The sequence below is a fragment of the Dermacentor variabilis genome, unplaced genomic scaffold (genome assembly GCF_050947875.1).
Source record: "Dermacentor variabilis isolate Ectoservices unplaced genomic scaffold, ASM5094787v1 scaffold_12, whole genome shotgun sequence".
In the NCBI taxonomy this organism is placed as follows: Eukaryota; Metazoa; Arthropoda; class Arachnida; order Ixodida; family Ixodidae; genus Dermacentor; species Dermacentor variabilis.
The window spans coordinates 60492933-60505509 of NW_027460280.1; the positions used below are offsets into that span (position 1 = coordinate 60492933).

General features: G+C 43.2%; 2 protein-coding genes across 10 annotated transcripts in view; one reads left to right on the top strand and one right to left on the bottom strand.

Annotated features, from left to right (window-relative positions):
• Positions 1-12577, bottom strand: part of LOC142565818 (ADP-ribosylhydrolase ARH3-like) — a 110154-nt gene that overhangs the window by 96396 nt on the left and 1181 nt on the right. For 5 of the 9 annotated variants that reach the window (XM_075676362.1, XM_075676356.1, XM_075676355.1 and 2 more), the window contains exon 2: positions 906-945. The exons of 1 other annotated variant lie outside the window; for it this stretch is intronic. In XM_075676362.1, coding sequence (XP_075532477.1) covers positions 906-943 — 38 coding nt within the window. In that variant the 5' untranslated portion in view covers positions 944-945. Of the gene's footprint in view, positions 1-905; positions 946-10892; positions 11006-11362; positions 11431-12577 lie in introns of all 9 variants that reach the window. 3 more of the 9 variants (XM_075676357.1, XM_075676358.1, XM_075676359.1) reach the window with 3 other exon arrangements.
• LOC142565820 (salivary anticoagulant protein P23-like) overlaps positions 1-12577 on the top strand; it is a 104921-nt gene that overhangs the window by 31318 nt on the left and 61026 nt on the right. The window lies entirely within an intron of this gene.

A 12577-nucleotide genomic window follows, 5' to 3' on the forward strand; every position in this document is an offset into this window, starting at 1 on the left:
GCCAGTATCTATAGCATCGACAAGTTCATAGACCAAACCGTCATGACATTAGTCAAGCAGCGGACTCGGGCGAGCGTCTCAGTGCATGTTTTCTGAACATCACAGACCCGGCGCCATAGCAGAAATTTCCCTCGCGTCTGTGTTTGCTGCATACCCGAGCTGTAGCCGATGACTGTTTGCCGGTTTTATGTTTTGCGAGCCAAGCTTCACCGAGCACCGAGCCAAGCCCTGCCGCTACGTGTGAATAAGGCTGACACCAGGCTCCGTTGCATACGTCCGGCGCTGCGGCACCGAGCAGTAGCCTACCATGTTGCGCGCCTTCAAAGGCAGCCATTACCTACTGCAATGCTTTCAAGCGTTGTAAAGGAGAAACTCGAAGCAGGAAAATCTCGCCACTAAATGAGGACCGCAGCGTAGGAGGCAATTTAAACTGTCGTTTTCAGCTCGGTTCGGCGCTCCCGAAGCAGCCCACACGGCCGCTATGTCCACGTGATCCCTAATAGCACGTCACGCCGATGGTGGCGCCAGCTTTTCCAGTGGTAGAGCTTAAGGCCAATAGCTAAAAGGGAACTATATTTTGGAATATTAAATGTGGAAGAACTAGTTAGAAGAAATGGCGAGCACACTGGTTTTGGGAAGAGCCTCTGGTGCATACTTGACTTGTAATTTAGTATAGCATAGAAGCATAATAGGCTGCAGTGTTAAACCAAAAACATGACCTAGCACTTTTGCAAAACATCGTGCACAATAGCAGTTGACGCGGAAAAATCCAGATTTTAGTAGACGAGCTGTTTTTGGCACTTCCAGTGGCATTGCCTTGAAGTTCAGCCAATATTTTTCAGACACCAAAAATTCATCATATCACTTTTCCAGCACAAAACAAATATGTTATTCTTTGTACTGACCTGCCTCTGCCTGTATTTCCTTCCCAGTTCGACGACATCGCTGGATTTTTTTTCATTTGGTATGTTTTGTGGTCCCATGTAGAAAAGGATAGAACATAACATGAGAAATATTGCATGTAAAAACAAACCAAACGTAGTGGCAGGCAGAGGGCCTTGCCTTGTTATGAGGTGCACTGATTTTGCTTGTATGCAAGAAAATAATAATAATAATTAAAACTAACAGCATACGTGCTAAGGTATTGAACCACCTAAATTGAACTGTAGTCGGTACAACTTACTTTTGCCAAATTGTAGGTGAACCTAAACCAAAATTTGTGCCACCATTTTGGAGGTGAATGTCAACTGGTTCAGCTACAGCTCAGAATGGTACAGGACAAAACACAGGAACCATTCCAAGCTGGTCTGGTTACCAGTTCAGCATGGTTCAGAGCAAAACAAAATAATTGCATCAAACAAGTTTGGCAGGCATTAACATTTTACAGGATAGTGCATTTGTTCTAAGCAACTCAAGGCATTGACTCCTTAAACTACCCATTAAATTGAGCATACCATAGGTGAAAATATCAAAAGGCTTGTACTACCAAACATACTACTTCCATCAAAGGAAAGCTATGTGATAAATGAACAAAACTCGTGAACATGAACAACATAAGAAAGCTCGAGATAATTGAAATGCAGAAGTATACATTTATTATTGACCAGCTGCTTTATTAAATTTGCAGCACACAAGTGCAGGTATAGATTATTCAATAATTTATACATAATTAGGTTCCCGCAAAATACAAGAATGCAGGCCAACAAACAGAGACACTTTGGTCAACAGAGGAAATTACATGTACTTACTAATTGAGTTAAACAAGTGATAAATTAATGGAAATGAAGGTGCATGAAGAAACAACTGGCCGCAGGTGGGATACGAACCCACGTCTTCGCATTACGTGTGCAATGCTCTTACAAATTAAGCTACTGCGGGGCCGTTTTCCCACCCACTTTCTGGTGTATTTATGTTTTACTGCTAGAACTTACCCTGGACGGATTAGCCAGCACAACCACTCACAAACCTTGGCGGCGCATGTGCAACATCCTTTCTGCCGCAGGCGTCACGAGTGCATGATTTATTTGGGTGACAACTGGTCAATAAACCCACACATGCTACCTGAAAGCATAATGTTATCGGACTTGGGACCCTCGTAATGTAATGTAACTTAATAACTACATGTAATTTTCCCTATGTTGTCCTTGGTGTCTGTTTGTTGGTTTCTTATGATTAATAAGAATCGGGCCCCTCAGTTCCCTTTCTTTTCGTTCATTACATTACAATGGTCCTAAATCCGGCAACATTGATGCCTTCAGGTAGCATGTGCAGGTTTACTGACCAGTTGCCGTTACTCAAACAGATCACATACTCGTGAGGCCTGTGGGAGAAAAAGGATGTTCCACATCCACTGCCAAGGTTTGCGAGTGGTGGTGCTGGCTAACACTCCTAGGGTTAGTTCTAGTAGTAGAACATAAATACCGCAGAAAGTGGGTGGGAAAACGGCACCACGATAGCTCACCTGGTAAGAGCATCGCACACATAATGCAAAGACGTGGGTTCATATCCCACCTGCGGCCAGTTGTTTCTTCATGCACTTTCATTTCCATTAATTTACCATTTCTGTAACTAAATTAGTAAGTACATGTAATTTCCCCTATGTTGTCCTTAGAGTCTTTGTTGGCTTCTTATGATTAATAAAAATCGGATCCCTCGGTTTCCTTTTTTCTCATTCAAGAATGCAGGCAAGAATCTTTTGGTGATAAAGAGGCAAGCTATAACACAGGTTTTATAAATTATGTTAATTCAGTGTGTTGATTTTGTCTTAATGTGCATGCTGCAAACCGCAAATATAAACTCATACAAGTTTCATAATACTGTTATAGATCTCAATTGAGCACAAGAATGAAAGTCCTTGACAGAGCGATGAAGATAATTTTGGTGGGGACGCTTGCAACATGCATCCTTTCAGCAATCTTGCCAGGCATGTACCCAAGGGGGGGCCCGGGAGGGCCCGCCCCCCCCCCCCCCCCCGAATTTCGGACGCATACGCCCTGTAATAATCTTGAAACTTATGGGCAAATTAATATGACTGTCACCTGTTAACTCGTCTGGTTTTTCCCTAGTTCTACAGCTCTTTTCGTGCAAAATTGCCAACTGGAAACAAGAGTCGCAAGGACTTGAGAAATTAAGTGATGTACTAAGGGAGATAGCCAAGGCAACAGCCAAACAGGAAGGAGAAGCGAAAATTAACAAATGCAACCGTTGTTTATGAAAATATTCATGGATCAGCATCTTTTTATTTAAAAAGGGAGTAGAGAAAACGCCGCCGGAAGTGGATGACAATTCCGCGTGTTTTGAATGACGCTTCTACAGTTATCATTCGAGCCGCTTAACGTTGCCACTTCTCTGCTGTGCTTGCTTTTCAAACCTTCGGCGGTGGGCGCAGTACGTGCAGAGTCGCAGCTTCCTGTGCCATACGCAGTTGTACGCGACTGGTGGCCACGCATCATTACGTAACTTCCCAAATAACCATAAGAGTCGGTTGTGGCTCTTAACTTATCAGAGCAGTAAACGAGGGATCGAAAAGAACTGTGACTGTTCTGCAAATATATATTTCTGTATATTTCTTCTAGAGATAATTCAGAAAACGCTGCTATGGTGGGGTACAATTTAAGAGGAAGCTTTAGCTCGGGCCCAACTCTGAGGCGGCCTATTCAAATACACGTAAAACGCAAAAACGTTTTTCTGAGATAACCCCTGGACTGGTTTTAATGAAATTTGTTGCATTTGAGAGACAGTTAAATTCAAGTGACTGCTTGAAAAGAAATTTCGAATTAATGCCTGAATTTTGTTAAAAAGATTTTCAAATATTCGACAGTTTGAAAAAAATAGAAGCACGAAGTTTACAAATCCATAGCTCTGCGTCAAGAACAGATGTCGCGGTTCTGTAAACAGCATCGATTAGACCATTCAAAGCGGACAAATTCGATATATCGTTTTACATCTTATGTGAATTTGTTACGTTGTTTACAAGGGTTCTGCAAAAGGTGTATTTGCGTATTCCAGATTCCATTTCATTTCCATATTCCATATTCCATATTCCATTTCCAGATTCATATGTAACATATCACTTTTGTCCGCTTTAAATGTACTACTAGATGCAATTCACAGAAATGCGATATCCGTTTTCGTTGCCGAAAGACAGAGTTGTAAACTTGATAGCCTCGTTTTCTAAAAATTTTCGATTTTGATAATTTTTAATGAAAATTGACAATATAAAGCGGAAATTCGAAACCACCAGTCACTAGAGTTTCAGTTTTTCTTTTAAATGCAACAAACCTCGTCACATTTGGTGCAGTTGTAGCTGAGAAAAACGAATTCTCCTTTTACATGTATTTAGATAGGAGCACCCGAGCTAAAGCTTCCTCTTAAGTCTGCAATGAAGCCCGGGGCCGCTATTTTGTAGGGATGCCTTATGCCTTATTCTATGCTATTCTTATCATTTACCACACACGGCCGCCTGATCCCGTTGATTATGTGGGTAGACCGTCGCTCTGACCACTGGCCAAGCGCGAAAAGCCTGAAAAAGCATAGAATCGGAAAAGGCATCGCTACAAAATACCGGCCCTGCCCGCGCCCTCACAGCCGCCAGCCACTGTTCCTCCGCGAGGCTGCAAATAATTTGTGCTTCAAACCTCTTCTGTTACCCAAATAAGGCGGTAACTACAAAAATAAAATTATTAGCGTGTAATTTTATACCTTTCTCCTCACCTATTATAGTTGAATGGCGAATGCCTAATTCATTATTGAACTGAAATAACATGCTTGCTTCGCTACAACTATTTGTTGTGAAGTTTCACTTCAGTTGGCAGTGAAGTTTCATGAGTAAAACTGGTTCAGCAGTGACATGAACTGCACAGCAGACTATTGAATAGTGAAATGCTCAGAGTCGATACATTTTGTCCATGTCTGTTGCACACCTCATTGTTTCCGCCGATGAAAAGACTTTTGAAGAACAGCAGACGCTCCGGAGGTATCAAGTACGACGTCATGTTGAAAAGGCCGCATGACGACGATTTTTTTGCTTCTGTCATTGGCTGGCAGAGTAACACAACTCCGCGTGGTCCGTGTGCCTTTGTTTCCAACTGCTGTTTTTATAGTTCTATTCTACTAAAGTAATCTTTATTTTACAGTTTCTCTTCTTTACTTGTTCTCGGCAGTGTTGTTCCTGCGCTTCTTTCCTGCGCAAGTCCATTTGGCGTGGTTCTTTGTTTGCAAAGTAAAGGAGAGGCGTATCGCACAGGCGTATTTGTAAAATACACCTTATTTCATTTCTTTTTTGTGGGTTTATGCGTTTTTATGGCGAATGGTGGGCGTTATTCACATTTGTACTAGTAAAGGTACCCCCCCCCCTCATTTGCATAGAAAAGTTACTTGGGTTGGGGCGCCCCCCGAAAAAAAAATCCTGGGTACGTGCCTGAATCTTGCCTCAACATACCACCTCCCCCCCCCCCCCCCAACCTTTTTTTTTTCATAAGTTTGCCTTGCAGCATAAGACAGCTAAGGGTCATTCCACGCCAACTGATCCAGACTTTGAGCTAAGCCATCTTCGATTTTTTTAAAGAATCATGGCTTATTGCATTACTGTGACAAACATTTACCCAGCTTGGTTTTAATGAAAAAAAATTTTTTGCACCATGGCCGCCATCTTAAATTTGCAAGCGGTTGCAAAACCTAGTCTAACAAAAGAATTTGTACAAAACAAACATTTTTGCGCATGACTATCAAAGATTTTTCATAAATATAAAAGACATTGCTCTTTCATACGCATTAAATTAAACAAAATTTGTCTTACTTTTGTTTAAATATAAAACATGGAAGAAGGTACAAAAAGGAAGGTTACGGCGCTAAGCAGATGAGGACGAAGTGAGACAGAAACAACACATACGGGTGCCAAGTTCCAGCTGTTTATTTACCTACTTTTAGCTAATGTTATAGCTTATAACCTTATAGCTAACATTTAGCTAACGCATGCCTCAATTTGGCATTAATGAAGCCATGCGAGCTCAATCATGCTACAGGTTTTAGTAATAAGATTAGCTGATTGGAAGATGCTTGATTTCCTGCCTCCGTTAATACAGGTAGGTGTGAAAAGCCTCTTGCAGAAGACAAAATATGGCGAAAAAGTGCGGAAGTCAAAAGAAAAATCGACACGCACGTAATTCTGTACGTACATAGGCGTTTCTGTAATTCTGACGCACGTAATTCTGTACCCACAATATAAGCTGTCCCCATGCAAACTGGCGAAAATTTGCCCTTTGATGGCAAATAAGCTACCGGCTAGATGCTCCAAGAAGCACGTCACACGCTACACAGATTGTGTTAGCGATGTCATTTACAATATTCCCCTAAAGTGTGGCAAGGTGTATGTTGGACAAACGAGACAATGCTTTAATGATTGAGCAAGAGAGCACCGGTTGGCAGTCAACAGCAACATTGGCAGCCGCTTGGCAGACTACTGCAAGCGCTGTGGTTGTTTGACACTCCTCGACAAAACTACCTTTCTAAGGAAAGCAAAAAACTGCACTGAAAGAGAGATAATCGAGGCTTTCCTCATAAAATGAGCAGGAAATAAGTGCGTTAACATGCCATCACTGGCATTAGTGACAATGAAAGTCATTCATAAATGATAGCCTGTAATTGCCGCTAAGGTTAGAACATGCAGCTGCCGCATTTGGTTGGATGCTCGGATTACAGCTGTAATGTATGCGTGCTCATATGTACCTGCCATGATAATTCAGTACAGATCACTGGCCTACGAGCAGTGTTAATTCGTATCACCCCTACCTATCTCTACTGTGATTACTTTTCCCTTTGGTTTCTAGTATAAACCTGCGTGGGTTCTGGTAAATAAACAGTTGGAGGTTGGTGCACGTATGTGTCGTTTGTGTTTCACTTCGTCCTCGTCTGCTTAGCGCCTTAACCTTTCTTTTTAAGGTCACGAAAAAACTAGCCCAGCAACAAATTTTGTTAAAGGTACAAAAAAATGTGGAAATTTGAAATTTCTTATGAAATTTTATGTTCTCGCAGTAATCATTCCAACTATTTCTCTAAGTTGTCCAGAAGGTGAAGAAGCCAAAAAGAATGTTTCAGAGATCAAGAAACATAATTTGTGTGAGAAAAGAAATTCCAAATACAAGAAAATTTGCTCTTTGAGGCATATTCAGCCGTCAATTGCATAGTGAGATGGTCCTAGTAAAAATGTGAAAAATAGTAAGTTGAACAGTACCATTGAATGGCATTTATTTCTGAAAGTTTAATCAAAACAATTTTTGTTTTAAGAGAAAATAATTCTGCAAGTCGAGTCCTTGCATTAAACACCAGCATTGCTCTGTGCTTGCTCTTCACTGCAGTGCATGCTAGAGCTGACGTCAAGGAGACACAAAAGAAACACTGCATCGTGCTCCAAGTGGAAGCGCTTTATATTTTGCTTTTGAAAACTTCGCTGGTGTGTTCATTCACATTTTGTCAATTTAAATTCTTGGGTTGCTGAGTATGACGTAAGTCTCGCATGCACCGCTGAGAGGGATAAATGCTTGATGTGATGAAACCCGTGGATTCCTTTTAATGGTAGCGCTCCTGCAAACCACCCAGTGAGGTCAGCTTCATTTTTCTGAATAATTTCTTGGGGCACCCATAGTGCTATGACACGCTTGATAGTTTTCTCCGCCCATGTAAACAGCTCACAGGGGGTCTAGTTGATCTCTACGTGGCCTCTGGCTACTTGCTCTTGCTGTCACGCGCTTCACAGTTCCACCACGCCATTGCACACACTCTTGCCGTGTGAGGTGGCAAAAAAATTCCATTCTACTAAAAGATTGAAATCGTTTTCATGGTAGCAGAGGTTCATGAGGTTCCTTTTATTTTTGTACTGAGAAGCCGCACCATCGGAAAAGCAATTAATTTTTTTAACTTCTGGTAGATCATTTTTCAACTTCAGCACTTCTTTCTGAAATGGCCAGACAGCAACTGTGTTGTGCTCTAGGCAGTCTGAAATCACAACAACCGACTTCACTCAAATGTCTGCACTGTTCTCTCATGAACGTAAGTATATGACGAATGGATGCAACGCGGCCTGTGTATTTACCCAGTGGTATGATTGCGGGGCGTCTTGAACGATAAAACTGTAGTTCTCTGCAGAGTCCATGAGTGCAATTGCCTCGTACTTTTTAATGTTTGCTTTCAACTCTCGCAGGTATTTGGCTTGTTGATTGCTCACAAAGTGAAGACTTTTTAGGTGCTTGAGCATCTCCAGGAATTTATCACAGAAGTCTTCTAGATTGAAAATAATTGTCTCTAACTAACACCCTACACCACTTATCCACTGCTGTACCTGCATAGTTTCTTCTTCTCCGATTTCAAGGTGCAGTGTGTCCCGGAGGCATGTTCCTATTTGCTCCCACGCCCAGCGCTCGATCGCTGCGCCACCATGTGCCGCCCGCACGTACATTTCTAGGTACTTTTTCGCCGAAGCACCATGGCACGCGCCCTAGATCCTTTATGTATTTGGTTTTGCATCCCGCACGGCGTGTTCAGGCCAGCCTGCATTCGCAGAGTTTAGGCGGTGTAGGTAAATTTTAATTCTGAATGCTTAAGCATTTGTATGCTTACTCAAAGAGAAAACCATCCCTTCGTCCGTCCCGTAATAAGACGACCGCTTTCAAGATAGCGCCCACAGTAGCGAATGAATTTGCCTTTGCGCTGCCTTCCGCTTCAACGGCAATGAAGCGGCGAAAACGCAGTGCTCTCAGGGCTCTCAGTTAACGCCTCAACACAGGGCTCTCAGTTAACGCCTCATTCTGCAACTTTCGCAGATCGCTTTGAAGTTAAGTGGGCGCGCGTTTCTTCAAGACTATGTAAGCGGCAAGAACACAGAGCGCGAAGCTATGAGCTGTTGGCATTGTTTTGTGGGCATCGCAGATCACTTTCAAGCTGCGGCCCACGCGGCATTGCCATAAGAAGCCGCCGCGTGAGTACGTTCCTGGCTCAATATTAGAGAATTTTAGTTCGTCCAGTATTCCGGCAAGAGCGGGCGGTTTGCCGGGTGAACGGGCGCGCAAACGTGAGCGACCGTATTGGTGGCGCCAGCTGTTGGCGCAAAGCTCAACTACACAAACATGGAGCCAATTACTATATTCTGCTTAGCTGCTGGTGTAAATTTTTGACAGTGGTGTAATTGTGTGGACAACTACGCCACTGCCGAAAATTTCCATAAGCAGCGAAGCAGAATATAGTAGCTTACTGCAATTTCAGCTCTGTGTTTGCCTGGTTGAGCTCTACACCACCAAGGCGGCTGGCTGCACCGTTCAGGCCACTCATGTTGCCCCCGCCCATCCGGCAATCCGCCCAAACCACCCCCGTTTGCCAGAATAGCAGACAGGCTAAGTCTCCAATGGTTTCACGAGGATGAACAAGGCTCTGAAGAGCGACAACGGCTTATATAATGATTGTAGCTGTCATCAGCGCACCTCGGGCCTCCACATGCAGTACTTCGCTTGCGTCAATTTCCTTGCGCCACCGTCGGAACCAGTTTCTGTCGCCACTGAGCTGTCGTTAGTAATGGCCTAATCAAGTTACATAACATTGGTAATGACACCGGGCTGCACGAAAATGAACAAGTGGCACAATGCTTACGTATAGTCTAACTCCCAGAGGAGTTTCTGCATGATTTTTTTTCTTGTTCCTGGATGTTTAATATGCGTCGTGTATGGCGCCAGTGCCTTGGTATTGTTTCTGTTGGAAGAGAGTGATGTCAAGAAGGAAAGGAAGTTTGAGCGCAGCGATGATGTGGCTCGTGGTGCGACAAACTCTCCAAGCCCCATGATTATCCCAGCTTTTGTAGATCGAAGCACGTCGCACACCACGACCAACTTCTTATCACATCCCTTTATCCCCTTATCCAAACTGAAACATTTCGTCCAGTGTTACGTCAGTTTCCGCACGTAACTCTTATTTCAAAACAGCCTAGGCGGCTCGTTTTGAAAAACCTATTTTCTCTTAGCGACAGCTGGGTGAGCAGTTTGTGCGCACAGGCATAACATCTCCATAGTCCCACAAAGTACCTACAAGGATCTAGGGTGCTCGCCGTGACGCTTCGGGGCGAAAAAGCACCTAGAAACATGGTACACGCGAGCGGCGCACGGTGGCGCAGCGGTCGAGCACTGGGCTTGGGCGTAAAAAGAAACACGCGTCCCGGAGCAGCTTACTCGATCGCATGCCAAGTACTCCACTCTCTTATCGTATTTTGATTGTTTCCCGTACTTGGCACTCGGAGGCTCCAAAAAAATGCGAAATTTTTTCATGGGGCCATGACTTCGACCTCAACGTTAAGAGTGGGATCCTCTTCGCTCGTTCTTTTTCATGGACATACTTTTGTTTAATATCGTGCATTAGAGACATATAATCGCTTATGATAAACTCATCCCTAAATGCAGCTACAGATGTCGATGTCTGGTTGCGGCCGACATATGAATACACACTTTTTTCTGTGCTTTTCTGAAGCTTACTGGCTTTCTTCTTTGTGTGCAACTCCTGAGCCTTCTGTCCTCGTTTTCTGTTCAGGGGGCTCTCCCCATGACTGTAAGCGCATCATTGATATTGACCCCTATAACTTATGGATCACTGCAGTGGTCAGATTGGGCATCACTGTCTTGCACTATTGGTTGAGTAGTTCCCATTTCCTGCATGCTATAGCAATGCCGGCAGCAATTCTGGCAAAGCCACTCTCCCGGTATGAGCCCCAAGGAAGGTAGGCGGTCGGCGAGGGCCGCTGTAATCATGCCGGTGCCCCGGCATATTTTGATATTCTTGGAGATGAGATTGCAGCAAAATTTCAAAGCCATAAATGTGGTGTACTTTTTAACGTACAGGTGATAGTGATGGGCACATACCATTGTGATATAAGTCTGCTTAACCTGCAGGATCAAGACGCACCGATCCGTTTCAGACAGGTCTTCCACATTTATGGTTCTCCGCTTCCTTGTTTCTGTTGTTTTGTGGCCATCTTTTGGTGCAAGCAAACAAGGAGGAAGCTCACAACTTGCAAAAGATTTTTAAAAGTAAAACACAGTTTGAAACAACACCCAAATGCATCAAACTAACATGCACTGAATGACAAATATGGCAGTGCATATAGCATCCATGAGACGCAAGCAGCATACTCTCGCCGTTTGCTTTTCTTTCTGAGGCAGCAAAATAGAGCAGAAAGATGCAAAACCATCACGAACACAGTTTTTTGGCACGAGAGTCAAAGCTTGTGAATGAATCTTCTACTTTATCTGCCCACCTGTTGTAAATTGGCAATATAGAAAAATGGAGGCAAGCTAAAAATGTGCAATGCATGGAAAATCTTGGCACTGACCTTTCCAGCAGACGGAGACGTAGAATGGCAAGCTCGTAAGCCTTTGCTTGTTTCCACCATGGGCATTGCTGTAGCAGAAACCAACTCTGTTTCGCTACACAGCACCTTCTCTCAGAGGGAGTGGTTTTAACACTGACTACTCCACCAGCAAAGTGCCAACCTTGGCTGAAGGGCAGCTCTGTACTGTTTACGTTGAGGAACACAAGCCACTCTATTAGAGCTGGGACCAAAAGGGGCAGCTGCATTTGGATGAGCAGTGTGGCTCCAGCAGTTTTGGTCTGCGTCTCCAGTTACAGTGCAAGGTATCCCGATCCTCCTCCTGCTGGGCTGCCACTTCATTTTTAGTTTTTGTATCCAGGCCCTTCAACAGGTATCCGTACTGCCAAAGCTGGCAGCCTCCCAAGCCTAGTCCAAGCCTAGCGCACAATTGTATTCAAGCAGTTTCACCGGGCAAAGTGTGCTGCAGTGAAGAGCAAGCACAGGGCAATGCTGGGGTTGAACGCAAGGACTCAACTTTCAGAATTATTTTCTCACTTAAAAGAAAAATTGTTGCGACTAAACTTTCAAAAATAAATGCCATTGAATGGTACTATATAACTTAGTATATTCTATATTTATACTTGAAGCACCTCACTATGCAATTCACAGCTGAATATGCCTCAAAAAGCAAATTCTCTCTAAGTTTGGAATATTTCACTCGCACGCGTTACGTTTTTTTTTTTTTATCTCTGAAACATTTTTATCGGCTTCTTCACATTCTGGACAAGTTAGAGAAACAATTGGAATGACTACTGTGAGAACAAAAATTTCATAAAAATTTTCAAAATTCCACCTTTTTGTACCTTCTTCTGTGTTTTATATATAAACAAGGGTAAGACAAATTCAGTTCAATTTATTGCGTATGAAAGAGCAATGTCTTCTATATTTCTGAAAAATCTTTTATAGCCATGTGAAAAAACGTTTATTTTGAAAATTTTTCGTTAGGCTAGGTTTTGCTACCGTTTGCAAACTTAGGATGGCGGCCACGGCGCGAAAAAAAGTTGTTAACCAACAACAAGCTAGGTTAATGTTTGTCATAGGAACGCAATAAGCCCCGTTCATTTTTTTTTTCTTTTCTTTTTTTAGGAAATTGAAGATGGTCGAGCGCAAAGTTTGGATCAGCTAGTTGGCGTGGAATGACCCCTAAGCCTGATTTCTGTAAATACTATGCAAATA